Source organism: Phacochoerus africanus, chromosome 15 (assembly GCF_016906955.1).
Source record: "Phacochoerus africanus isolate WHEZ1 chromosome 15, ROS_Pafr_v1, whole genome shotgun sequence".
Taxonomy (NCBI): domain Eukaryota; kingdom Metazoa; phylum Chordata; class Mammalia; order Artiodactyla; family Suidae; genus Phacochoerus; species Phacochoerus africanus.
Window position 1 is genome coordinate 61,744,617 of NC_062558.1, and position 26,072 is coordinate 61,770,688.

The following is a 26,072-nucleotide window of genomic DNA, read 5'->3' on the forward strand; positions in this document are numbered from 1 at the left end:
CTGGCTAAGATAAAATAGTTTTGTAATATGCATGTAGGCATGTAGGCCATTTATTCCTCCAAACATACTAGGTTTCATACCAGAATCAAATAAACTATTATAAAATTGACTATTTGAACCATCTCTTTTGCTCTCAGTATGGAACAGTTGGAGACACTCATTTCAGGGCTGTCCCCAGAAAGTTATTCACTATGTGTCCCTATGTTAATACCAAAATTTCTGCCATGGTTATTGAAAATATCAAAAACATAGCCACAGGTCAACTCAGAACTCTTACATCATGATCAATATACAGCTATAACCCATGATCAGTATATAGCTAATGGCCCTGCTATTGATTTGTTACTTTATATTTTCTATGAAGTTTGACTTTATTACTCATTTCCCATCTTAACAAATGGACTCTTAGAAAAATCTCACAAAGTCCACTGTAAAATGAAGGAATGAATAAACAAACAACTTACCTGGGATTTACTCATTTTCTGCTGTTCTTGGAAAAATATAGAAAACTCAGACAATATACTGGGTTAAAGGAAGAGTGGGGTCATCAAATATTTGGCTTGCCTGGCAGCTCCTGAATTCTCCTACTCTATTAAGCAGAGCACACTCACTGGATAAGGATATATGTCAATCGCCCTTTGACCTTCAGAAGAGACAGGGAAAAAGACGGTGAAAGACCACCTATCTAATATGACTCTAATATAATCTCGTAGCTCTTGGGTAAAAGTTTTCACTGGGTGAGGTAAGTATTTGCTTTCTAAAGATTTTTTTTAACAGTTTAAATCTCCCTTGATGTTCACAAAAATTTTTAAATGACGAAATTGGTTAAAACAAGTAACAAGACACATAATAAACTCTTCACCAAAACTACTGTAAAAAATACTCAGGACTAAGCTGTTTATCCATTTCCCTACTAATGTTACTAAATCTTCGGTTAGCGACTCCACAGAAAGCTATAAAAAGCAGGGCTTCAGGGGAGATCCATGTTTTAATTTATCTCTATTGCTATTTCTCAAACTTTTCATAATTCTATTAAATTAAACAAACAAGGGTAATTCTTGAAGAGCCTTCCTGAATGCAAGGGCAAGTAGGATAGAGTAATAACATGTATCAAGATGAAGTGATGGACATGGTTGGAGAGCAGTTCGGAGTCCAAAAACGATAAATGGAGAACCAAAGGAATTGAGCCTGTGTACAGAGCAAGAGATAACTGAATCAGCCCTGGCTGCGGCTCTTTTTTCCAGACCACACGCCCCACAGCCACCCTCCACTCCCGCAGCACCGCCCCCTTGCCACTGGCTCAGGACACCCGTCACGCATGCGCGTTATGCCCTCCTCGCGCTCTCTCAAAACCGGGCCCTCTCAGACAGCCGCGCCAACTCGCGCTGGGGCTAGTCACGTGGGAACTTGGGCCACTTTTCCTCACGGAGACACCACCTTCCCGCTGCCCTAGGGGTCCGCACAGCTCCTCCCCACTAGCGCGAACCGACTTCCTCCCTCTTGCCCCCAAACCTGGGCCGTGCGGGCCGTTGTCCAACCTCCCCCGCTCACCTGCCGCTTTCTCGTCCTGTGGCACTGGCCTCAGAAGAGTGCATAGACTCGGCTGCCCCGGAACCGCTTCCCACGCATCGCTTGAGGAAAACAGAAGTGAAAGGCGGAGGCGCACAGAAGCAAAGGGCGGGCTTAGGCATGCGCAGATGACCCCACGCCGGGTCGGACTGTCAATGCTAAACCTCGGGAGCTGTTGACGTGGAGTCCCAGCGACCAGCAATTTGGTTTCGGGATTGGCTGACAGTGCTTCCTCACTTAGCAGCGGGAACGTTGGGTGTCTGAGGTAGTTCCCTAAGCAGGTAGAGCAGAATTTATGGATTATAGCTGAGTTCAGTCTCTAACCAATGTGCGCATTTAGACAAAGTCAAGAGAAGGGGACGTGCCTGTCCATTTCACTTTTTTGAATACTGGAAATAGATCCTGTTAATACAATGAAAGAATAATATCTGATATCATCAGCGATTCTCTCAGGAATAAAAAGTGGACAGTGGGGCTGGGGGCAGACAAAAAAAGCTAGTTCACTAAAATTTTGATGGTAATAAATTAAAATAGAAAAATCACCAAGTACACACAATCCAAAAGAAAATAATGTCATTTATGTACACGTTCTTTCATTTGTGACATTAAAATTTCTTAAGAAGGGAGTTCCTTTGTGGTGCAGCAGGTTAAGGTCACTGCAGCAGCTTGGGTCACTGCTGTGGCGAAGGCTGGATCCCTGGCCTGAAAAGTTAAAGGGGCGTGGCCCCCCAAATTACTTGAATAAAGGGAGATATACCCTTTCATAGACAGATTCAATATTTTGACAAAGTTCCTCAATAATTTTTTGTATGTACTTATTGCTGAAGTATCAGCTGCCTCTACATTGATGGCAGATAGAAACATGGAGACTAGAGTTGGAGGAAACAACAAAAAAAGTAGCTTTAATTGCCAAGAGTGAACAAAGCAAGCTAATTCTTCAAGGACTATGCTGCCCCTGGAGGGCGTTGTGAGGAGTCTTATAGTGTTTAAGGAGCAGGGCTGATCAGCTGGTGGACATTTTCCTGATTGGTTTATGGTGAGGTAATTGGGAGTCAGCATCATCAACCTTCTGGTTCTAAGTGATATGGGGTCTACAGGCTAGTGGGCAGCATACAGTTGACTTCCTCTACCAGGTGGGGGCCACAGCATCTGCAAAACAGCTCCAAGCGATAGGGATGGAGTAGGGATGGAGTTGTAGAAGTCCCAATAAAGGATCATTTAAAGAGGGAAACTTAGGGGACATTGGAAGATCAATGTAAGTTAACGATTGCTCAAAAAAGCCTTCAGCACAAGGCAGTCTTCCTTCATTAGTGGATCCTTGAGAGTTCTGGATGGGATGAGGCCTGCATTCATATTCAGACCAAGGGCAGGAGTTTGAGGACCACCCTTCTGCGGATTTGAATACACCAGATACTAAGGAGGAGCTGCTACTCCCAGAAAAGAAGAGGCGGGCTTTTCCAACCCCCTCTACCCTTGGATGATAAAACTGTAGCCATGTAGCCATGTAGCTTCCATGCCTGCCCACTTGCATCTCTCATAAGCGTCCTATCTTAATAAATCTATTTCTTGCCTATCATTTTCTCTTTTGATGAATTCCTTCTTCACGGAGACGTGAAGAACCTGAACCTCAGTGAGGCCAAACACAAGGTGAGTGATTCTAATTTAAAACCTTGGGTTCAAGTCCCAATCTGGGTTTAGGTTTGATTCAAGTCCCAGCACGTGGGTTCAAGTCCCAGTCTGTGTTCTGTCTAGGTTCAGGCCGTTAATACTGTCAGTTTCACAGGACATGGCTCAAAATATTATCTATAGCCCTTCAGGAGGAACTAAAGGTCCTTGACTGTTGAATGGCTAAACTATTATTATTTTGTGTTGCTCGACTTTTCCTTTTCCTCTGTATTTTTCTCACTCTCTAATTAAATTGATTCTTTGGCTAAACTTTTTCTATGGACAAAACACAGGTGGAGGACAGTGTGTGTGTGTAGGGGGGGGGGGTCCAATGGGAAAGGTCCTATAGGGTCCTGCCAGTTACATTTTTCTCTTTCACTTTTAATATATTGTGTACACTACGAAAGCATTCTCAACATCATCTGGAATAAAAATAAGTCTAAATTAAAAAGACCAAAAAAAAAAAGTCTAAATTAACTGCCAGAAAGCATTTCAAAAAAAAAAAATGCATAAGAAATGTCAATATGGGAGTTTCCGTCGTGGCGCAGTGGTTAATGAACCCGACTAGGAACCATGAGGTTGCGGGTTCAGTCCCTGCCCTTGCTCAGTGGGTTAACGATCCGGCATTGCCATGAGCTGTGGTGTAGGTCGCAGACGCGGCTCGGATCCTGCGTTGCTGTGGCTCTGGCGTAGGCTGGCGGCTACAGCTCCGATTCGACCCCTAGCCTGGGAACCTCCATATGCCGCAGGAGCGGCCCAAAGAAATAGCAAAAAGACAAAAAAAAAAAAAAGAAATGTCAATATGTATAGTATTACTGTTGTTCAAAATAGTTTGGCATTTGCTTCATGGTAATGCAATGGCCATGATTAAGAGTGTTTTTAGGAGTTGCCGGCATGGTGCAGCGGAAACGAATCTGACTAGGAACCATGAGGTTGCAGGTTCCATCCCTGGCCTTGCTCAGTGGGTTATGGATCCAGCGTTGCCGTGAGCTGTGGCATAGTTTGCAGACGCGACTCATATCTGGCATTGCTGTGGCTCTGGCATAGGCCGGCAGCAACAGCTCTGATTAGACCCCTAGCCTGGGAACCTCCATATGCCACAGGCGCCGCCCTAAAAAAGGACAAAAGACAAAAAAAAAGTGTTTTTAAAATGTAGTATAGTAAATGCAGCATTTAAAAATGATAAGGGAAAGAATGGAGTATTCCAAACAGTGACTCAGTCCCAACAATTTGGAATGAAGTGTATATCTATAGACACATGTGATACAATTCACCTGAATTCAAGTTTTGAAATGTTTAAAGTAAGCCACTAAGTTAGTAAAAGAAAATAAATAGAGATGGGAAGTTGTAACACCAAAGATAGAAACCCATGAATTTAAGGAGATACATTTTATTATGGAAAATAACAATTCAGTTATAGTTTTTAAAAAATGTTAAAAGCAAATAAACCAGGAAATTATACAGTCATTATTTGAAAGAAAATATATATTAATTAAGCACCATTACTCCCAAATACTTTAGTAACAAGAATATTCTACATGATCACATTTCAAAAATCAAAACCAGGAAATTAACACTGATGCTTACCACCTAATGCTCAGACCCCAGCCGAGTTTCACGTATTTTATGAATAATTTCTTGTAGAGCAAGATTATTCAATTCAAATTTATACTTTGTGATTTCATGTATCTTTATTCTCTTACAAACTGGAACACTTTCTTAGTTTTTTTTTTTTCCTTGATTTTCTTGATTAACATATTTGAAAATTACAAACCATTTGTTTTGAATAGTACCTCTCAGTTTGGGTTTGTTTAATATTTCTCATTCTAAGACTCAGCTTAGGTATTTTTGGCCATGTTCTTCTCCTGCATCCTATTAGACTGTATACAAATTCAATTCGTTTCAATACTATTTATGTTAATTTTAATCACTTGACTAGGCTGGGTCAGCCAACTTTTTCCATTTTAAAGTTACTTTTTCCCATTGCAACCACATTTCTGTTTTACCAGTTTTGTCAATAGCAAATTCTTGAGGAGGACTGCAAGAATGGAAAAGGGAAAAGGGACAAGCTTCTTCCTGTTTGCTTCCTGTGGGCTTCCATCTGCTTCCTGTGCTGTCAGTGCTACCCCAGCAATGCTTCTTCACCCAGGCAGGCATAGCACCTTCTCAGAGCAGCTGCTAAATCTAGTTTAATTTTTCTAACGTTTGCAAACATCATGCCTCATGAGACATAGTGTCAGCCATCACTCTCTTAGTAGCCAATATGGATCCCAATCCGATGAGGCCCCTCCTCTGGGCCCAGACACATGCAGGTCAATAGAATAGGGCTCATTTTTCAGAGGTCTGCACTTTGGCTCTGAGGGATAGCTACTCTGTTCCCTTTATTTTACCAGCCTAGGGCTAGTAACTGCTGTCTGCTTTTGCTAGCTTGGTAGTAATTTGTTTTCTCTTTTCACTCTTTCAGATCCTTGCTACTTTTGCACTATCTTTTAAATTTTTTTTTTTTTTATTTTTGGCTGCACCTGCAGAATGTAAGTCCCCAGATCAGGGATTGAACCCAAGGCACAAAGCCACAGCAGTGACACCCCTGGGTCCCAAATACTGGGCCACCAGAGAACTCCCCTTTGCATTATCTTAATGTTTTTTGTTTTTTGGGTTTTTTTTTCATTTTTTTATTACTCGAATGAATTTATCACATCTGTAGTTGTATAATGATAATAACAATCTGATTTCACAGGATTTCCATCCCACAGCCCAAGCACATACCCCCACCCCCAAAACTGTCTCCTCCGGAGACAGTTTTTCAAAGTCTGTGAGTCAACATCTGTTCTGCAAAGAAGTTCCTTCTGTCCATTTTTCAGATTCCACATGTCAGTGAAAGCATTGGATGTTGGTGTCTCATTGTATGGCTGACTTCACTTAGCATGATAGTTTCTAGGTCCATCCATGTTGCAAAAAATGCTGGTATTTCGTTCCTTTTAATGGCGGAGTAATATTCCATTGTCTATATGTACCACATCTTCTGGATCCACTCCTCTGTCGATGGACATTTAGGTTGTTTCCATGTCTTGGCTATTGCAAAGAGTGCTTCAGTGAACATCAGAGTACATGTGTCTTTTCGAGTCGTGGTTTTCTCTGGGTAGATGCCCAGGAGTGGGATTGCTGGATCAAATGGTAGTTCTATGTTTAGTTTTCTGAGGAATCTCCGTACTGCTTTCCACAGTGGTTGCACCAATTTACAATCCCACCAACAGTGTACTAGGCTTCCTTTTGCTCCACACCCTCTCTAGCACTTATTGGTTGTAAACTTTTGGATGATGGCCATTCTGGCTGGTGTAAGGTGGTACCTCATCGGGGTTTTGATTTGCATTTCTCTAATAATGAGTGACGCTGAACATCTTTTCCTGTGTTTCTCGGCCATCTGTATGTCTTCTTTGGAGAACTGTCTGTTTAGATCTTCTGCCCATTTTTGGATGGGGTTGTTTGTTTTTTTGGTATGGAGCTGCAGAAGTTGCTTCTAAATTTTGGAGATTAATCCCTTGTCAGTCGATTCACTTGCAAAGATTTTCTCCCATTCTGTGGGTTGTCTTTTTGTGTTGTTTAGGGTTTCCTTTGCTGTGCAGAAACTTTGAAGTTTGATTAGGTCCCATTTGTTTATTTTTCTTTTTATTGTCAATATTCTGATAGGTGGATCTGAGAAGATGTTGCTGTCGTTTATGTCAGAGGGTGTTTGGCCTATGTTTTCCTCTAGGAGTTTGATAGTGTCTGGTCTTATATCTAGGTCTTTAATCCATTTGGAGTTTATTTTTGCATATGGTGTTAGGGAGTGCATTATATTAATGTTATCCTTTTATTCTTTCAGTTCTTTAGTTAACAACTGTATACCAAGTAATTCTTTTTGTTTTTGTTGTTTCAAGCCACACCTGCAGTATGCAGAATTTCCTGGGCCAGGAATCAAACCTGCACCACCACTGTAACCAGAGCTACAGCAGTGACAAGGCTGGATCCTTACCTGCCAAGCCACAAGATAACTCCCCAAGTTAATTCTTTATATAACATTATTTCTGTTCAAACCACTGTTAATGGTTTCTGCTTTCTGAATGGACCCTGACTCATATCCCTCAGTAGAATTTAATCTCAGTAAGGATAGAACTTATGTTTTATTCACTGTTGTACAATGCCTTCTATGTGGTAAATGACACAAATATTGCTTGAATCAGTAAATGTTTGCTGTATTTATAGGCCACTAAAGTGTTTTTTTTACCATGGGTTGAACTCTAGAATCTGGATGAAATAAGTACATAGTGTTGGAAAAAGTACTCTTTATAATAGTGAAAATTTAGAAACAAGATATCTTTCAAAAGAATGTTATTTTAATAAAATGGAATATAAGAAACTAAAAATAATCAAGTAAAGCTACATATATCAACATCGATATAACTGAAAACCATTAAGTTGGTTTTAGTAAAAGTGTTCAGGATAAAACACAAAGTGTAAGACAAAATGTTACTAGAACCACTGAAATTCCACTGACTTCACACACTATTGTACAAAGGAGAGAGTGATCAGAAGTGACTCAAGGTAAACATAATGCAAATTAAAAGATTTAGACTTAGTCTTATGGTGGGGGTACACCACAAATTTTAGTAAACATAGAGCATCTTAGTAAATTCATTCTGACTACTGTGGTGGATGGATGGGAGGAAACAAGATTGGTAGAAAGATACAACTGATGCTGCTGCAGTCAGCCCAAGGGCAAAATAATACTGATCATGGTGAAGAAGAGAACACATGTGTTTGCTATTTTAGGAGTTTAAATGGAAAATAATGGGTGATTGATTGTGGAAGTTTACAAAGAAAAGCAGCTGGGGAGTTCCCGTCGTGGCGCAGTGGTTAACGAATCCGACTAGGAACCATGAGGTTGCGGGTTCGGTCCCTGCCCTTGCTCAGTGGGTTAACGATCCAGCGTTGCCGTGAGCTGTGGTGTAGGTTGCAGACGCAGCTCGGATCCCGCGTTGCTGTGGCTCTGGCGTAGGCCGGTGGCTACAGCTCCGATTCAACCCCTAGCCTGGGAACCTCCATATGCTGCGGGAGCGGCCCAAGAAATAGCAGCAACAACAACAACAACAAAAGACAAAAAAAAAAAAAAAAAAAGCAGCTGGGAATGAATTCCAGGGTTCTGGCTTGGGCACCCAGAAGTATTCACTGAGATGGGGAAAAAAATCACATGCTCAAATTTATAAATATATCCTCTTAAAATCACTGTTTCCTTATTTATAATATGCTGTACCTAATTAAGGACTTCATGTGTCCTATCAAATAATATATGCCTATGTGCTCACATAAAATGCTGCACATTCAGACTTCCCTGGTGGCCTAGCATTTAAGGATCCAGTGCTGTCACTGCAGAGGTTTTGGTCACTGCTATAGCATCGGTTCAATCCATGGAACTTGCATATGACATGGGCACAGCCAAAAAAAAAAAGGAAAAAAAAAAGCTTCACGTTCATGTTCTTTTTATTTATTTATTTATGTTTTTGTCTTTTCTGCCTTTTTAGGGCCACACCAGTGGTATATGAGGTTCCCAGGCTAGGGGTCTAATTGGATCTGTAGCCGCCGGCTTATGCCAGGGCCACAGCAATGAAGGATCCAAGCAGCATCTGCCACCTACACCACAGCTCACGGCAATGCTGGATCCTTAACCCACTGAGAAAGGCCAGGGATCAAACCCACAACCTCATAGTTCCTAGTCAGATTCATTTCCACCGCACCACAACGGGAACTCCCATGTTCCTTTTAAACATGGGATGCACACTCTCTCTCACACATACACACACACACATACCAAATCCACATAGAATGTAGTTTTACAGTGGGTAGTTATTTTGACTACTCTTTTCCTTTATCTTTTTAAAAATTATATTGAAGTATAGTTGATTTACAATGCTGTGTTAATTTCCACTGTACAGCAAAGTAATTCAGCCATATATGTATACACATACACATTCCCACATAGGTTATCACAGAATTTTGAGTAGATTTCCCTGTGCTATACAGTAAGTCCCTATTGATCTTCCATTTCTCATATAAAAGTGTGAATTTTCCAATCCCATACCCCTAACCACCCCTCCCCCACCACCCTTCCATTTGGTAACCATATATTTCTTTTCAAAGTCTGTGAGTCTGTTTCTGTTTTGTAAATAAGTTCATATGTATCATTTAAATTCCACATATAAGTGATACCATATGATACTTGTCTTTCTCTGTCTGATTTACTTCATTTAAGATAACCCCGGCCCTATGTTGCTGCAAATAGTTGAGTGGTTGATATTCAATCCTTATACAGACTTATGGTTTAAGACTATTTTCACCTTTACCAGTGAAAGTACTTGTGTACTTTCATATGTTTTCATGTTGCTGATTAGCATCTTTTCATTTCAACTTGAAGGACTCCTTCCAGCTTTTCTTACAAAGCACATACAGAAGTGATGAACTTCTTCAGCTTGTGTTGTCTGGAAAAGCCTTTATTTTGCCTTCATACCCAAAGGATAACTTTGATATATATATATAGTCTTCTTAGCTGGCATACTGCTTGAGCTTCTTCATTATCAAGCTTCTCTTTACTTCTCTGCATATCTCTACATATTATTTTCTTGTATTGCAAATGTGTTTTGATACAGTTCCAGGGTCATCAACTGACTGGAATAAAAATACTTCCAATTAGAAAAGTCCTGGGAAAGGCTCTAATTGGCTCAACTTTGGTCAAATACTCATTAATGAAGTTTCCAACATGGGATTAGTAGGGTGGCATCCTATAATTGGCCCATATGAGTTATGCATCAGCAGAATAATGTGGACAGGAATGCAGAGATTAACAATGCAGTAGCCACTTCAAAGGGTAATTCTCTATACAATTTAAAAGGGGGCTTAAAAATCTGTAAAATAGGCATGAATAAAGCAAACGGTGAAAGATCAATGGCCATTCATTTGGGAAAAGATAAATTTGGATCTTTACACCATATTTAATGAAGCAATAACAGAAAGGGGTCAATTGATCAGTTGAACTTAAACACATTTGTTTCATATATTTTAAGAGAAGACAAACATGACAAAATGGAAAGTTCTAAAAAGAGTCATACTGCATCAACTTAAGAAATACCAATTTCTTTCTTACAATGGGGTGATAGACAATTTTATTCCTAATGTTCAAGTTCTGAACTTAAATCCCTTTAGCTATACAAGAACACTTCAAGTCAAACTATTCAGTATCTGAGAGGTAGGCAATATTATCTCCATTTTGCAAGTGAGGAGAGGTTAAATTACTACATAGGTCACAGGAATGATAAGCAGCAGAAATACAACAGCTTATCTGAGAAAACTATGAGATATCACCTAATTCTAGAAAGAAAAATGTGGCATTTCACCACACTAAACACAAATATAGATAGGTCGTGGTTCAAACTGATGAAGCCAAACTTGTCAAGAAAAAAAGGGAGAGGGCTCAAATCAATAAAATTAGAAAAGAAAAATGAGAAATTACAATTGACACCACAGAAATAAGAAGAATCATCAGGGACTGCTACAAGCAACTATATGCTAACAAAAGGGACAACCTAGAAGAAATGGACAAAGTCTTACAAAGATACAAACTTCCAAGAATGAAGATTGTAAGAAATAGAAAATATGAGCAGACTAATCACAAATACTGAAATTGAAACTGTAACATAAAAACTTCCTATAAACAAGAGTCCAAGGCCAGATGGCTTCACAGGTGAGTTCTATCAAACATTTACAGAAGAGTTAACATTCATCCTTCTGCAACTTCCAAAAAACTGCAGAAGGAACACTCACAAGCACATTCTATGAGACACCATAACCCTGTTACCAAAACCAGACAAAGAAACCACAAAAAAAGGAAAGTTACAATCCAATATCATTGATGAATCTAGATGGAAAAACCCTCAACAAATTACTAGCTAGCCAAATCCAACAATAGATTAAAAGGATCATACACCATGTACAAGTAAGACATATCCCAGGGATGCAAGGATCCTTCAGTATCCACAAATCAATCAGTGTAATACACCACATTAACAAATTAAAGAATAAAAACCATGTGATAATCTTAATAGATGCATAAAAAGCTTTTGAGAAAATTCAACACAGATTTTTGATTAAAAACTCTCCAGAGGAGTTCCCATCGTGGCGCAGTGGTTAACGAATCCAACTAGGAACCATGAGGTTGCGGGTTCGGTCCCTGCCCTTGCTCAGTGGGTTAAGGATCCGGCGTTGCCGTGAGCTGTGGTGTAGGTCGCAGACGCGGCTCGGATCCTGCGTTGCTGTGGCTCTGGCGTAGGCTGGTGGCTACAGCTCCGATTCGACCCCTAGCCTGGGAACCTCCATATGCCGCGGGAGCGGCCCAAAGAAATAGAAAAAAGACAAAAAAAAAACAACTCTCCAGAAAGCGGGCTTAGAGGGACGCTACCTCAACACAATAAAGGTCATATATGACAAACCCACAGCTAACATCATTCTCAATGGTGAGAAGCTGAAAGCAGGGACAAGATCAGGAACAAGACGAGGATGTCGGCTCTCACCACTGTTATTCAAAATAGTTTTGGAAGTTCTAGCCATGGCAATCAAAGAAGAAAAAGAAATAAAAAGAATCCAAATTGGAAGAGAAGAACTAAAACTGTTACTGTTTGCAGATGACATTACACTATACACAGAAAATCCTAAATAAGCTACTAGAAAACTACCAGAGCTCATCAATGAATTTGTTAAAGTTTCAGGATACAAAATTAATACACAGAAATCTCTTGCATGTCTATACACTAACAACAAAAAATCAGAAAGAGAAATTAAGGAAACAATCTCATTTTCTATCACATCAAAGAGAATAAAATGCCTCACAATAAACATACCTAGAGAAGCAAAAGACTTGTACTATGAAAATTATGACACTGATGAAGGAAAGCGAAGATGACACGAACACATGGAAAGATATACCATGCTCTTGAATTGGAAGACTCAATATCATCAAAATGACCATACTACATAGAGCAATCAAGAGATTCAATGAAATCCCTATTAAGTTACCAATGGCTGTCATTCTCATTGTGGCTCAGTGGTAATGAGCCTGACTAGTATCCATGAGGATGAAGGTTCAATCCCTGGCCTCGTTTAGTGGGTTAAATATCTGGTGTTGCTGTGAGTTGTGATGTAGGCCAGCAGCTGTAGTTCCAATTTGACCCTTAGCCTGGGAACTTCCATATGCCACAGGCATGACCACTAAAGCAAAAATACATATATATATATACACATACATATATATATATATATAATTACCAATGGCATTTTTCACAGAACTAGAACAAAAGAAAAATTTTTAATTTCTATGGAAACACAAAAGACCCTGAATAGCCAAAACATTCTTGAGAAAGACAAATCAAGTTGGAGGAATCAGGCTCTCTGACTTTAGAATACACTATAAAGCTAGAGTCATCAAAACAGTATGGTACTGGGACAAAAATAGAAATATAGATCAGTGAAACAGGATAGAAAGCCCAGAAATAAACCCACACACTAACAGTCAATTAATCTATGACAAAGGAAACAAGAATATACAATGGAGAAAAGGCAGTCTCTTCAATAACCGTTTCTGGAGAAACTGGACAGCTACTTGTAATAGAATGAAATCAGAACATTCTCTTATGCCATACACAAAAATGAACTCAAAGACCTAAACATAAGGCTGGATACTAACACACTCTTGGAGGAAAATATAGGCAGAACACCATTTGGAATAAATCGCAGCAATATTGTTCTTGATCCACCTCCAAGAGTAATGAAAATAAAAATAGAAGTTCCTGGGAGTTCCTGTTGTGGGTCAGTGGTTAACAAACCCGACTAGGAACCATAAGGTTGCAGGTTTGATCCCTGGCCTTGCTCAGTGGGTTAAGGATCTGGTGACTCCATGAGCTGTGGTGTAGGTTGCAGACGTGGCTTGGATCCTGCGTTGCTGTGGCTCTAGTGTAGGCCAGCAGCTGTAGCTCCGATTCAATCCCTAGCCTGGGAACCTCCATATGCTGCAAGAGTGGCCCAAGAAATGGGAAAAAGACAAAAAAAAAAAAATAGAAGTTCCCACTGTGGCACAATGGGATTGGCAGTGTGTTGGGAGTGCTGGGACACAAGTTTGGTTCCCAGCCCAGCACAGTGGGTTAAGGATCTGGCATTGCCCCAGCTGCAGCTTAGGTTGCAACTGTGGCTCAGATCTGATTCCTGGCCTAGGAACGCCATATGCCTCAGGGTGGCCAAAAATGAAAAGAAGAAGAAGAAGTAGAGAAAGGAAGGAAGGAAGGAAGGAAAGAAAGAAGAAAGAAAGAGGAAGAGAGGAAGGGAGGAAGAAAGGAAGAAAAAGCAAATAGGATCTGATTAAAATTAAAAGCTTTTGAACAGCAAAGGAAACCATAAACAAAATTAAAAGACAACACCACAGAGTGGGAGAAAAATCTTTGCACACAAAGTGACCAACAAGGGATTAATCTTCAAAATATACAAACAACCTATACCAAAAAAAAAATTAAACAACCCAATTTTAAAATGGTCAGAAGATCTAAAGAGACATTTCTCCAAAGAAGACAGATAGATGGCCAAAAGCACAAGAAAAAATGAACATTACTATTAGAGAAATGCAAATCAAAACTATAATGAGCCTCACACCAATAAGAATGGCCATGATTGGAGTTCCCATCATGGCTCGGAGGTTAGCAAACTTGACTGGTATCCATGAGGATGTGGGTTCGATCCCTGGCCTTGCTCAGTGGGTTAAGAATCCCGCATTGCTGTGCCTGTGGTGTAGGCTGGCAGCTGTAGCTCCAACTTGACCCCTAGCCTGGGAACCTCCACATGCTGTGGGTGTGGCCCTAAAAAGACAAAAAAAAAAAAATGAATGGACATCATCAAAAAAACCTACAGGCAATAAATGCTGGAGAGGGTGTGAAGAAAAAGGAACCCTCTTATGCTGCTGGAGGGAATGTAAGTTGGTGCAACTACTAAGGAGAACAGTATAGAGGTTCTTCCAAAAACTAAATATAGGAGTTCCCATCTGACTAGCATCCATGAGGATGCAGGTTCGATCCCTGGCCTTGCTCAGTGAGTTAAGGATCTGGCATTGCCATCAGCTATGGTTTAGGTCGAAGACATGGCTCAGATCCCACGTTGCTGTGGCGGAGACTGGCAGATAGAGCTCTGATTTGACCCCTAGCCTGGGAACCTCCATATGCTGTGGGTGCAAGACTTAAAAAGACAAAAATATAGAACTACCATGGAGTTCCCACTGTGGCTCAGCAGTAATGAAAATGACTAGTATCCATGAGGACGAGGTTTTATCCCTGGCCTCATTCAGTGTGTTAAGGATCTGGCATTTCCATGAGCTGTGGTGTAGGCCAGCAGCTGCAGCTTCAATTCGACCCCTAGCCTAGGAATTTCCATATGTTGTGGAGGCCCTAAAAAAACAAAAACAAAAACAAAAAACAAAAAAAACCTATCATTTGATCCAACAGTCCCACTCCTGGGCATATATCCAGAGATAGCCATAATTCAAAAAAATACATGAACTCCAAAGTTGACTGCAGCACTATTTACAATAGCCAAGACATGGAAGCAACTTAACAGAGGAATGGATAAAGAATACATGTATACAATGGAATATTACTTAGCCACAAAAAAGAATGAAATAATGCCATTTGCAGCAACATGGATGGACCTAGAAATTATCATACTAAGAGAAGTCAGTCAGACAGAGAAAGACAGATAGCATTTGAGATCACTAATACGTGGAATCTAATAGGAATGATACAAAAGTACTTATTTACAAAAAAGAAACAGACTCAAAGCTTTTGGAACAAAACTTATGGTTACCAAAGTGTAAACATTGGGAGGAGGAGGGATGAATTAGGGGGTTGACATGTACACATTACTATATATAAAATAGATAGGTAAAATAGATAGGACCTACTATATATAACAGGGAATCTATTCAATACTATGTAATAACCTATATGGGAAAATAATCTGAAAAAGAATGGTTATATGTATAACTAATTCATTTTGTGGTACACCTGAAACTAACACAATGTTGTAAGTCTACTAAATCCAATAAAATTTTAAAAATAAAATATGTTTATGGTATAAATATATGATGAGAGAACAAGAGTATTTAGTATAGGAAACCTGGTGTAAGTTAACAAAAGTTATTTAGGTAAGGGTGCATCGTTTCACTATTATTATTTTGGGGTCTAAAACAAAAATCAAACATACACAAAATAGCTGTTCTTAGAGCATACTCATATGTATAAGTCTGACATTGTTCAGAGGCTATTCACACATGCTTTCTTTGTTTGGCTGCAACCGTGGTATGTGGAAGTTCCTGGGCCAGGGACTGAACCCATGCCATAGCAGCTCCAGTGACAATGCTGGATCCTTAATCCAAAGAGCCACAAGAGAACACCTCACATATACTTTTAAAGCTGCTACTTTGATACTCATTTGTGCCTTTTTTTAAAGGTTCATATTCTGTGGTAAACATGACTTAAGTAGACATACTGTGCTGTGTCACCTATAAGGTATTTGGTACTGCATCCAAAACCTTGCTTCTAGAATTAGATTATTTCTAGATGAAGAATCCCCAAATTTCTCCTCCTCTTCCTTCTTCTTTTTTGGCTGTACCCACAGCATACGAAAACCCAGACTGGGACTGAACTTGTGCCAAAATAGTGACCCAAGTCACAGCAGTGACAATGCCAGGTCCTTAGCCTGGTAGGCCACTAGGGAAGTCACTGAAATTTCTTTTTTTTTTTTTAATGTTGTCTTTTTTTTTTAAGGCCACACCCATGGCATGCAGAAGTTCCCAGGCTAGGGATTGAATCAGAACTGCAGCTGCTGACCTACACCACAGCCACACCAGATCAAAACCACATCTGCTACCTACACCTCAGCTCACAGCAATGCCTGATCCTTTAACCCACTGAGTGAGGCCAGGGATCAAACCTGCATCCTCATGGATACTAGTCAGATTCTTAACCCACTGAGACACAACAGGAAATTCCCCCGAAATTTCCTAAACTGACTATTTTATTTTATGTATTCTCTGATACATAAATTTTGAAAAATTTTCAAGGTTATAAGGTTTCAGAGATCCCTGGTGGCCTAGTGGTTGAGACTTCAATGCCATCACTGCTGTGGCTCAGGTTATTGCTGTGGTGTGGGTTTGATCCCTGGCTTGGGAACTTCTGCATGCTATGGGCAGAGAAAAAAAAAATTCTAAGTTTTATTCTCCTTTCAGTACATGTACAGTAAAATGTTGCTCCTTTGTGAAAATTTTACCTACATTCATTTCATTTTAGGGTTTTTCCATTGTAAATATCTGCTTTAAAAAGTGACTGACTTATTATATGAAGTTTTATTAAAATGCACTGGCAGGGGTTTCTCCTTTAACTGAATTTTCTGAGATACGATGTTTCTTACAATTTCATTAGATTCACAGTGTACATGAGATAAGGGCTGGCTAGGATATGCTATGGCTACAAATACGCCTAAACATGTAATGGCTCAACACAATACAAGTTTATTTCTTGTTCATCAAAGACTTAAAGGTGAGGGTACAGAAGGGAGAGCTCTGCTCAGGGAGTCATGCAGAGGCCCTGGTTTCTTCCTAGATGAATCACTAATAACTAGCTCTAAAGTTGTCCTGAAGATGATCTCTATTGCTCTTTGATAGGAAAAGAAGTGGGAAGTAGGAAAGATTCCAAATGAGGTCTTTCACAGACTTGGAAATGATGTATGTCAACTATGATCACATTCTGAGTCAGAGCATCTGGATGGAAGGAAGCCTAGAAAGTCTTGACAAGTTGTGTACCCACACAAAAAAAGAAATGAGTATTGGGGAAAACATAGCTAGTTTCTGCCACATAGTGCTTCTGCCCTATGTGAATTCTCTGATGACTATTAAGAGTTGATTTCTGGCAAAAAGTTTTTCTACATTCACCACATTTATAAGGTTTCTCCCCTGAGTGAGTTCTCAGATGATTAGTGAGGGTAGATTTCTGAACGAAAATTTCCCCACATTCACTACATTCATAGGGTTTTCCCCCTGTGTGAGGAAAGACATCTCTGATGTTTATATGAAAAGGTTTCCCACATTCATTACACTGAAAGGGTTTCTCTCCTGTATGAGTTCTCTGATGTTGAATGAGAGCTGACTTTTGGCAGAAAGTTTTCCCATATTCATTACATTCATAGCGTTTTTCTCCTGTGTGAGTTTTCTCATGTTAATTGAGGGATGACTTTTGGTAAAAAGACTTCCCACATTCACTGCATTTGTAGTGTTTCTCTCCTGTATGAATCCTCTAATGGACCATGGGGGTTGACTTCTGTTGGAAGGATTTCCCGCATTCAGTATATTCATAGGGCTTCTCCCCTGTATGTGTCCTCTGATGCACTGTGAGGTTTTACCTGTGACTGAATGTTTTCCCACATTCATTACATTTGAATAGCTTCTCTCCTCTCTGATTTTTCTGAAGTTGAGTCTGAAGTGTGACATCCTGCTGCAATTATTTTCAATTTGATTGCTTTCATATTGTTTCATTTCCATGTAGATTCCACGACATTTCAAGAGAGGACTTCTCACAGAAATTTTCCTCATGACCATTATATTCACAGAGTTTCTCCCAGATGTGAATTTCCCTATATGGGATTATTACAGTCTTTTTTCCTAAGGTTTTTCCACCATTATTATATTTAAAAGTATTCGCTGAAGTTTGAGTATTTAAGTGCCGAATACCATTATTATGAGCAAGAGCTTTTTCATTTTGATTATTTTCATAAGAATACCCTCAAGTATGAGCTTCTTCCTCTTAACATCAAGTAATTTCTCATGTACACTTAATATATCAGGATTCTTTCTTGTAGAGTTTCTATTACTAACAATTGATATTGAAATATTTTGCAAACTCATTCTATACAAGTCATATTTACAGGGAATTTTTCTTGACAAAGTTTGTGCCACTTTCTTAGAAGTCAGTGTTTTATTGCTGAATGCAACTTGTGGCAAATATTTGTCTTGGCTTTCCAAGATTCTCTCTGTTAGATCATGAGCCTTGCAGTCTTCTAGAAATGAAAATGTTGGTCATACCATAAAAATTTGAACATATTTCTAATAGAATTGGACTAAGATACAAGTGTTGTATTATATATTTGACTTTTGGTTTCAGGAGTCTCTTAGGATCAAAGGGCCTTTTCTTTATCTAGTCTTTTTGGGAAAACAAATGTGGAACAAAGGGATACAACTAATAATAAGCAGACATGTAATTACTCAGCATTTTACAAATAGAACATTCAAAATAGATAGAGATGAAGATGTAAACTCAAGAAACAGTGAACACAGGGTGGAATATTTACAGGATTGGTAGATTCAGGTATAAGAACAATCAAAGAGATTGGGATGGGTCCAGTTGAGCTAATGAAGAGTAAATGAACTGACAAGGAAAACCAGCAGATAAAGGTGTTAGGAAAAATATGAGAAATTGAAGAGACAGACTACAGAGTAGGTCTAATACTCTCAAACCTATATGGTTTTAATAACATTGTGACAAGTTTCATGCTTCCTTCTGAACTTCCCTTATTTCCATTCTACACATAATGGCAAAATAAATTTCTGAATGCACCAACTGCCTCATGTTTGAAGGAAGAGTTATTAGATTGCACTCTAATTCCCCTTCTAGCTGTGATTCACAAGAACATATGAAAGAAAGTATAAAACAATGGCAGACTAAGTGATCCTCTGGCAATCTGGATCTGATATATTGCTCTATTTTGGCTGTGATACTTTAATATTGCTCTAATATAGTAGTTCAACAGGTAAACTACCATGATAATCACATTTACATTCACCTAATTTTCCTTAAAACCTTGCCTGTGCCACAATACAAATACTTAATTTTGCTTTGCTTTTTACATTGCACATTTCCTCGTTTCAGGCTTATACTTGCTATTAGAATTCAAAGATCATATTTTTCAATCCAGTCCCAGAAAATGAGTATGTAAATTTACCATTTTAAAAGTCTTGTTCATATTTGTTTCCCAGTACAACAAAGTCTATCCAAGCCGAAAAACTTCTGACCTGAACCAAGCACCACATGGAAAATTGTTACGTCATAATTCTAGAAAAAAAAGTTTATACCAACTAAATGCACATCAGGTTTTTCAAGCCACCATTCTACAGTTCCACAATCAACATCTTCTTCCCTGGTCTAGTCAGTTCTTTGTCTCACTGAATTGCTTAGTTTTCACAATAAGCGGAACATGTGTTCTCTCATCAGCCTACATTCTAGCTTTTGCCCTACTTAGTATGTAGAAAAAAATAACATAATGATACTATTATTCCAAATTTCCAAGCATGCCTTTTCAAATCTTTCTACTTTCTAAACTTTCAAAAGTTATATTTACTCTAATTCTAAAAGTGGTTCCTGTCTAGACCTGTTGTTTTAACACAACCTTAGATAGCACTGCTTTGTAGCATATTGTACTTAGTCTACTGTAAGATACATATATTTAGCATTATAAAATCAGGATGCATCTTATAATTGATCAAGTATAATGGGCAGGATATTTTTTCTCAGTTACTCATCAATTATGCTCCAGTTACAAATTATAGTTTCTTAGATTTGAGAGAATATATGTTTTTATTAATTTAATGCTGAATTTAAAGTGCATCATGCTATTTTATTCACATTCTTATAACCAGGGGATGTCAAACTTCTCCAAGGGAAAAATGTACATATTTCAGGTTTTGTGGGCCATACCATCTATCACAATCTTGAACTCTGCTATTAGAGCATGAAATCAGCCAAAGACCATATATAAAAAAACTGAGGATGGTTGTGCTGAAAAAAAAAATAATTCACAAAAACAAATGGTAGGTCTACAGGCCATAATTTGCTCTGATCTGACAATGACCATTGCTCATAGCAGGTATTATTAACTCTCTTATTTCCTTTGAACTTGAGTGATTTTAAGTTAATAGACCTAAAAAAGCTGTGTATATCAGCATTACATGGAAAGCTTTTTCAAACACAAATATTTACACACTATGCCATTTTATATCTCATGAACCAGAATTACAGGTTCACAACCTGAGTATGTATTCAGGAAGAATTCCCTTGCAGTGTTTTCAGAATATGATGTTCTTCCTTTATTTGATTCCAATCAACATCAAGAGCCTATTTCAGGTTATATACCAACATAATAAAGAGTAATAAAGTGGCCATTTTCTTTGTTAGATCATAAACCATGGATGAAAAAAGCTATGTACTATTAGGTAAAAGATTATATGACTCTGGTTTACTTCCATGTGAAAGATCCACTACATGCTGAAATTGAGAGAAAGAAGAGATGATGAGGGCTCAAATATTCAAGAGGTATTTCTTGGACAATGACAAACTTAACCCACATTTTAAAGATATGCAATATAGAAACAGTAAGAAAATAACCTTTTATAATATACTAAGTGATATTCTAAGTACATTTCATTTATTACTTCATTTAGGATCTAGTTAAGGAAAGCAAACAATGAAGAAAGGTGTGACATAGAAAAAGATCTGTCATGCCTAAATGGTGTTTGAGGAGAGGGGATCAAATAATGTCTAACAAGAGCATAGGCAATAGTAAATTAAGATTAAGGAAGCCAAATCAGGCCATAATGTGCTAGTCAGTGACAGGCAAGTAATTAAGTTTCATTAAATAAATAATCAGAGGAACATATATTTACCCTGTCAGACTACTGAAGAAAAAAAAAAAAAGACGTTTCAGGTGAAAGAAACACAAACACTACCACTACCATCACCACCAAAACCTCGCTAACTACGAATAGGAAATGGAAGTAAACTATAAGGGAATACCGTTCTCAATGATGTCAGTAGAAAGAGAGAATATGGGAAATATTAGAAGTTTACAAGGGTGCTCAGTATTATATACGAAGTAATACTTATTTAAAAAATAAAAAGTAAAAGAAATAACTTGTCTTATGGGCTTGACAATTTTGTTACCAATTTCTGGTTTTATCAGGCTGTGACTAGCAGATGTCATATTTCTACTTTGTAGGACTTATGATGGTTTTCTGTTACTTTCCTTTCACTTGTTTGCAGATGTTCTTTAAGGACCTTAAAAGGTGTTTTCTCATTGTATTTAGATACACACAAAAATACAATATTGTATAATTAGGAAGGCTGTACTTTTATTACAGTACTTAATTTTATAAGTGTGAACTTGTAATTCCATTAATTACCTATTTGTTTAGATAAATAGCATCAAGTAATTATTACATGTAACAGTGAAAGCAGAGTTTCCTCTCTTCTCACAAAACAAATTTTAGTAGATTTTATTACATTTTTTATTTTTTATCTTTGTGCTATTAAGCATACAAATGGCTGCATTACTTGAGCTGTCTGTATAAATGATACCTTTGGATCTCTAGCTTTTATTTTATTTGGCTTTTTTTTTTTGTCTTTTCAGGGCCGCACCCACGGCATATGGAGGTTCCCAGGCTAGGGGTCCAATTGGAGCTGTAGTCACTGGCCTATGCCACAGCCACAGCAATGCAGGATCCGAGCCGCATCTGCCACCTACACCACAGTTCACCGCAACGCCAGATCCTTAACTCACTGAGTAAAGCCAGGGATCAAACCCACAACCTCATGGTTCCTAGTCGGATTCTTTTCCACTGCACCATGGTGGGAACTCTGGATCTTTTAACAATCAGAAAACCAGCTTACATTTTTTCTTAGTCATTACACTTTCCTCTTCCAATTTTATCATATATGTATCCTTTCTTTATTTCCAAATTAGGTGCCACTAGGAAGAGATTCTTAAGAAAATATTTTAAATGTTCAACTCCTAAGATGACCCCTGAGAACATAGTTTCCCAAGGCTTCCTCTTGCCTGGAAATCACTAACTCACCTGGGCAGGTCTGGTATAGAAATTCTTCTTCTAATATCCATGGCTCCCCTCCTTGCTCCAATTTGAAAATTACCTCTGGCTTGGTAGTGAAATAACCTGTAAAAGGAAAATTGACAGAATCGGAGCAAGCAGCATGGGCTACAGTAACTCTAAAGAAAGGAAAAGGAAGAGTTTCTGGAACTGCATGTTGATGTGTTCATTTAAACCTTAAATTGGATGTGAAAATACAAATATTTTTCCTGAAACATTCCTTTATTTCCTCAAAAGAAATTAACAATCTTGATAAACAATAAGGTCTTACTATATAGCACAGGGAACTATAGTCAATATCCTTAGATAAGCCATGATGGAAAAGAATATAAAAAAGAATGTAACTGAATCACTTTGCTGTACAGCAAAAATTAACGCAACATCGTAAATCAACTATAATTTTAAAGATAATATGATTTATGCTGAAAAAAAAGAAATTAACAATCTTAGATTCCTGAATCAAAAGCCTCTACAATATTAACCACAAAAGATCACAAGTTTTGGTATCTAAGAAATAAAATGCATGCTATTTGCAGTTTGATACGAAAATTTTGCTTACCCACTGAGACAAGATTGTGGTAGTTCTCCAGCATCACATCCCTATACAGCATCCTCAGAGAAGGGTCTAGGTGCTTCCATTCCTCCTGGGTGAAATCTACAGTCACATCTCCAAATGACAATGACCCCTAGAACAGCACATTTCTGCTCAGTCTGAAGAGTTCAGAACTGGACTGGCACGGAAAAGATGTATGGAAACGAATTCTTACTAGGTTCACTCTTGAGAGTTTAGATGTTATGATATGCCTACTACGTACATTATTTCACATCAGATTTTGTAAAAGAAAAATAATTTTTTAATTCTGCTTTTTTTTGAATTTTTTTAAAATTTTATTTTCCCACTGCACAGCAAGGGGATCAAGTTATCCTTACATGTATACATTACAATTACATTTTTTTCCCCACCCTTTGTTCTGTTGCAACATGAGTATCTAGACAAGGTTCTCAATGCTACTCAGCAGGATCTCCTTGTAAATCTATTCTAAGTTGTGTCTGATAATTCTGCCTTTGTTTTAATTTATTAATTCCCTATGCCTTGAAACGTCCTAGCTGTTGTAAATTATAAGAATAAAACATTCTTCTTGTTCTCCAGAAGGTTAAATACTACACGAACACAACACACTCAAAAACTCCAAAAATAAGGCATTATTGTAATATTAGAATAATGTAAAATGTATGCTTCAGTTAGTAAAGAAAATAAAAGTTTATTTTGTGTCAACGGCTTGTGCTTAATTGAAGAGGAAAAGCTTTATGGACTTAAATATGATGGACGTATGTTCTTTATGATTATGAGGCAAATTAGCATAAACAAAATATTAGCAGCATTAAAAACTCATGAGTTTATTTCAATTTCTGCCCCAGGATATAGAAAAAAAAAGTAATCATTTTCATTCCTACATTTAAAATGGGCCTAGTAACTTCAGACTCACTTTCTTTTCTAATTTATCAGAACCAAGGACACAAAACACCCAAGTACCCCAAAATTCAGAAGAGATAACACCTGTAGGGAGAGGGAAAATGTATGTTCTTGCCTCTGCCAGTTGAACTACAGGTATGAATTCCACCAGAATACATGACATATTAATTGATGAGGACTGCGTATGGGCTGTTGCAACAGACTGTGAAACCCCTGTGGGCCACAGACATTGAGGGGGCTTACACTTTCTTACAGGCTTCTTCTCCACAAACTCCACTGAGCACTTACTCTTTTCTTGGGAGAAGGGAAGGATTATACCCTTGGCTTACAACTACATCTAGAGAAGGGGCAAGAAAACCAAGAAGGCCACACCCCCAAGACCCATAGACAGAGCCTCCCCAAGAACAAGAGAGGACACTCATCCCACCACTTCCCACCACCAAGCTAACAAGTTAGACTTAGAAGTACCAATAGAATACTGCTGACAGAGGGACTGGAGATAAATAAAAACATGCAAAGAGACTCTGAAGCACAAAGGGAAAACCTAAAAACTCAGAAAGGAAAAGACATGGCTTTGATAAACTAACCCCTATCCTAAAACACAAGGTGTTTTTACAGAAATTTGAAGCCTATAGTGCACTAAGGCTAATAACACAAACAACATATCTTAAATTCTGCCAACTCCCAACTAGATTAACTCAAACCCCTAGTCTAAAAGCCTAGCAGGAAAGTCATGCCCATTTCCGGGAACAAAATCTATTTACCTCAGTAGAGTCTAACACAAGATATGTGGATTTCAACCAAAAATTACATAGCATATGAAAAGAGACTAACTAAATACTACCAAGACACAGAATAATCATCAGAACCAGATTCAGATATGACATAGATGTTGAAACCATCTAACATAATTTTAAGTAATTATAACTAATATATTAAAGACTCTAACAGAAATGGTGGAAAACATGCAAAATCAGATGGGTAATTTCAAAAGAGATGATTAAATGGAAATGCTAGAAATGAAAACAGTAACAGAAAAAACACAGACATTAAAAACGTCCTCAACAGGCTCAGCAGCAGTTAACAGTCAAGGAAAGAATAAATGAATCTGAAGATGGGTCAACAGAAATGACCCAAACTGAAACTCAAAGAGAAGAAGTGAAGAGAGGGAGAGAGAGAAGACAGAACATTGAAAAGCTGTGAAATATAATCAGATTTTCTGACATATGCATTAGCAGGGACTCAGAAAAAAAAAAGAAAGAATGAGATAGAAGAAATATTTTAAGAAACAGTGGCTTAAAACTTATCTCAGTTAATTTCCCTCTTGGCTCAGTGGTAATGAACCCAGCTAGTATCCATTAGGACATGGGTTCGATTCCTGGCCTCTCTCAATGGGTTAAGGATCCAGCATTTCTGTGAGCTGTGGTGTAAGTTGCAGACGTGTCTTAGATCTGGTGTTGCTGTAGCAGTGGCGTAGGCTGGCAGCTACAGCTCTGATTCAACCCCTAGCTCAGGAACTTCCATATGCTGTGGGTGTGGCCCTAAAAAAAAAAAAAAAAAACCTCAAGTAATGACAGAAAACAAACCAAAGATTCCAGAAGCTCAAGACTACCAAGAAACATAAATTTCCCCTAAAAGCACAGTTAGGCACAACATATTAAAGCTGCTTTAAAAAAAAAGAAAGAAAGAAAATCTGGAAGGTAGCCAGTGAACAAAGAAACATTACAAAAGAGAAATAAAGAGCACAATTAAAGCATACTTTAATACAGAAGCCATGCAAACTAGAACACAATGGAGTGACATCCCTAAGGTTCTGGAAGAAAACAGCTATCAATCAAGAATTCTATATTTATCAAAAATAGCTTCAAAAAACAAATACTTTCCCAGAAAAAATTTAAGGAATTCTTCACCAGCAGAACTACCCTACAAGAAATGTTAAGAGAACTCAATATCAGAGCGAAACTTGAATCTACACACACACACAAAAAGTGAAGAGGGATAGAAATGGAATAAATAAAAGGGAAATTAAATTAATTTTTCCTGCCCTGATTTTTAATTGCTCTAAAGCAAAGTTTGGGAAACTTTTTCTTTAAAGACCCGGAAAGTAAATATTTTAGGCAATAAAAACCAGGCCACTCCTTCCAACTCATTCTCAAGCCACTCAAGCAAGTTCTAGATCAGCTTGGTTGCTTACCCTGCTCTACCCAGAAATTCCCATGAGGTCAGTAAAAAATATTTTAACATCCTCTTAATGAGTGCACATCTCAACACCCAAGCCAAATTTGGGGTGGACTTTTGTTTTAATTATTAAAGTATAGT

General features: G+C 38.2%; 1 protein-coding gene and 1 pseudogene across 1 annotated transcript in view; both read right to left on the reverse strand.

The window, feature by feature from the left end:
- Positions 1 to 1,626, reverse strand: part of ZNF33B (zinc finger protein 33B) — a 17,035-nt gene extending 15,409 nt beyond the window's left edge. Inside the window, 2 exon segments of the mRNA XM_047761575.1 lie at positions 465 to 1,188; positions 1,552 to 1,626. Coding sequence (XP_047617531.1) covers positions 465 to 479 — 15 coding nt within the window. The 5' untranslated portion in view covers positions 480 to 1,188; positions 1,552 to 1,626.
- Positions 1,313 to 17,846, reverse strand: LOC125116962 (zinc finger protein 248-like; annotated as a pseudogene).
- Positions 17,847 to 26,072: the final 8,226 nt, after the last annotated feature.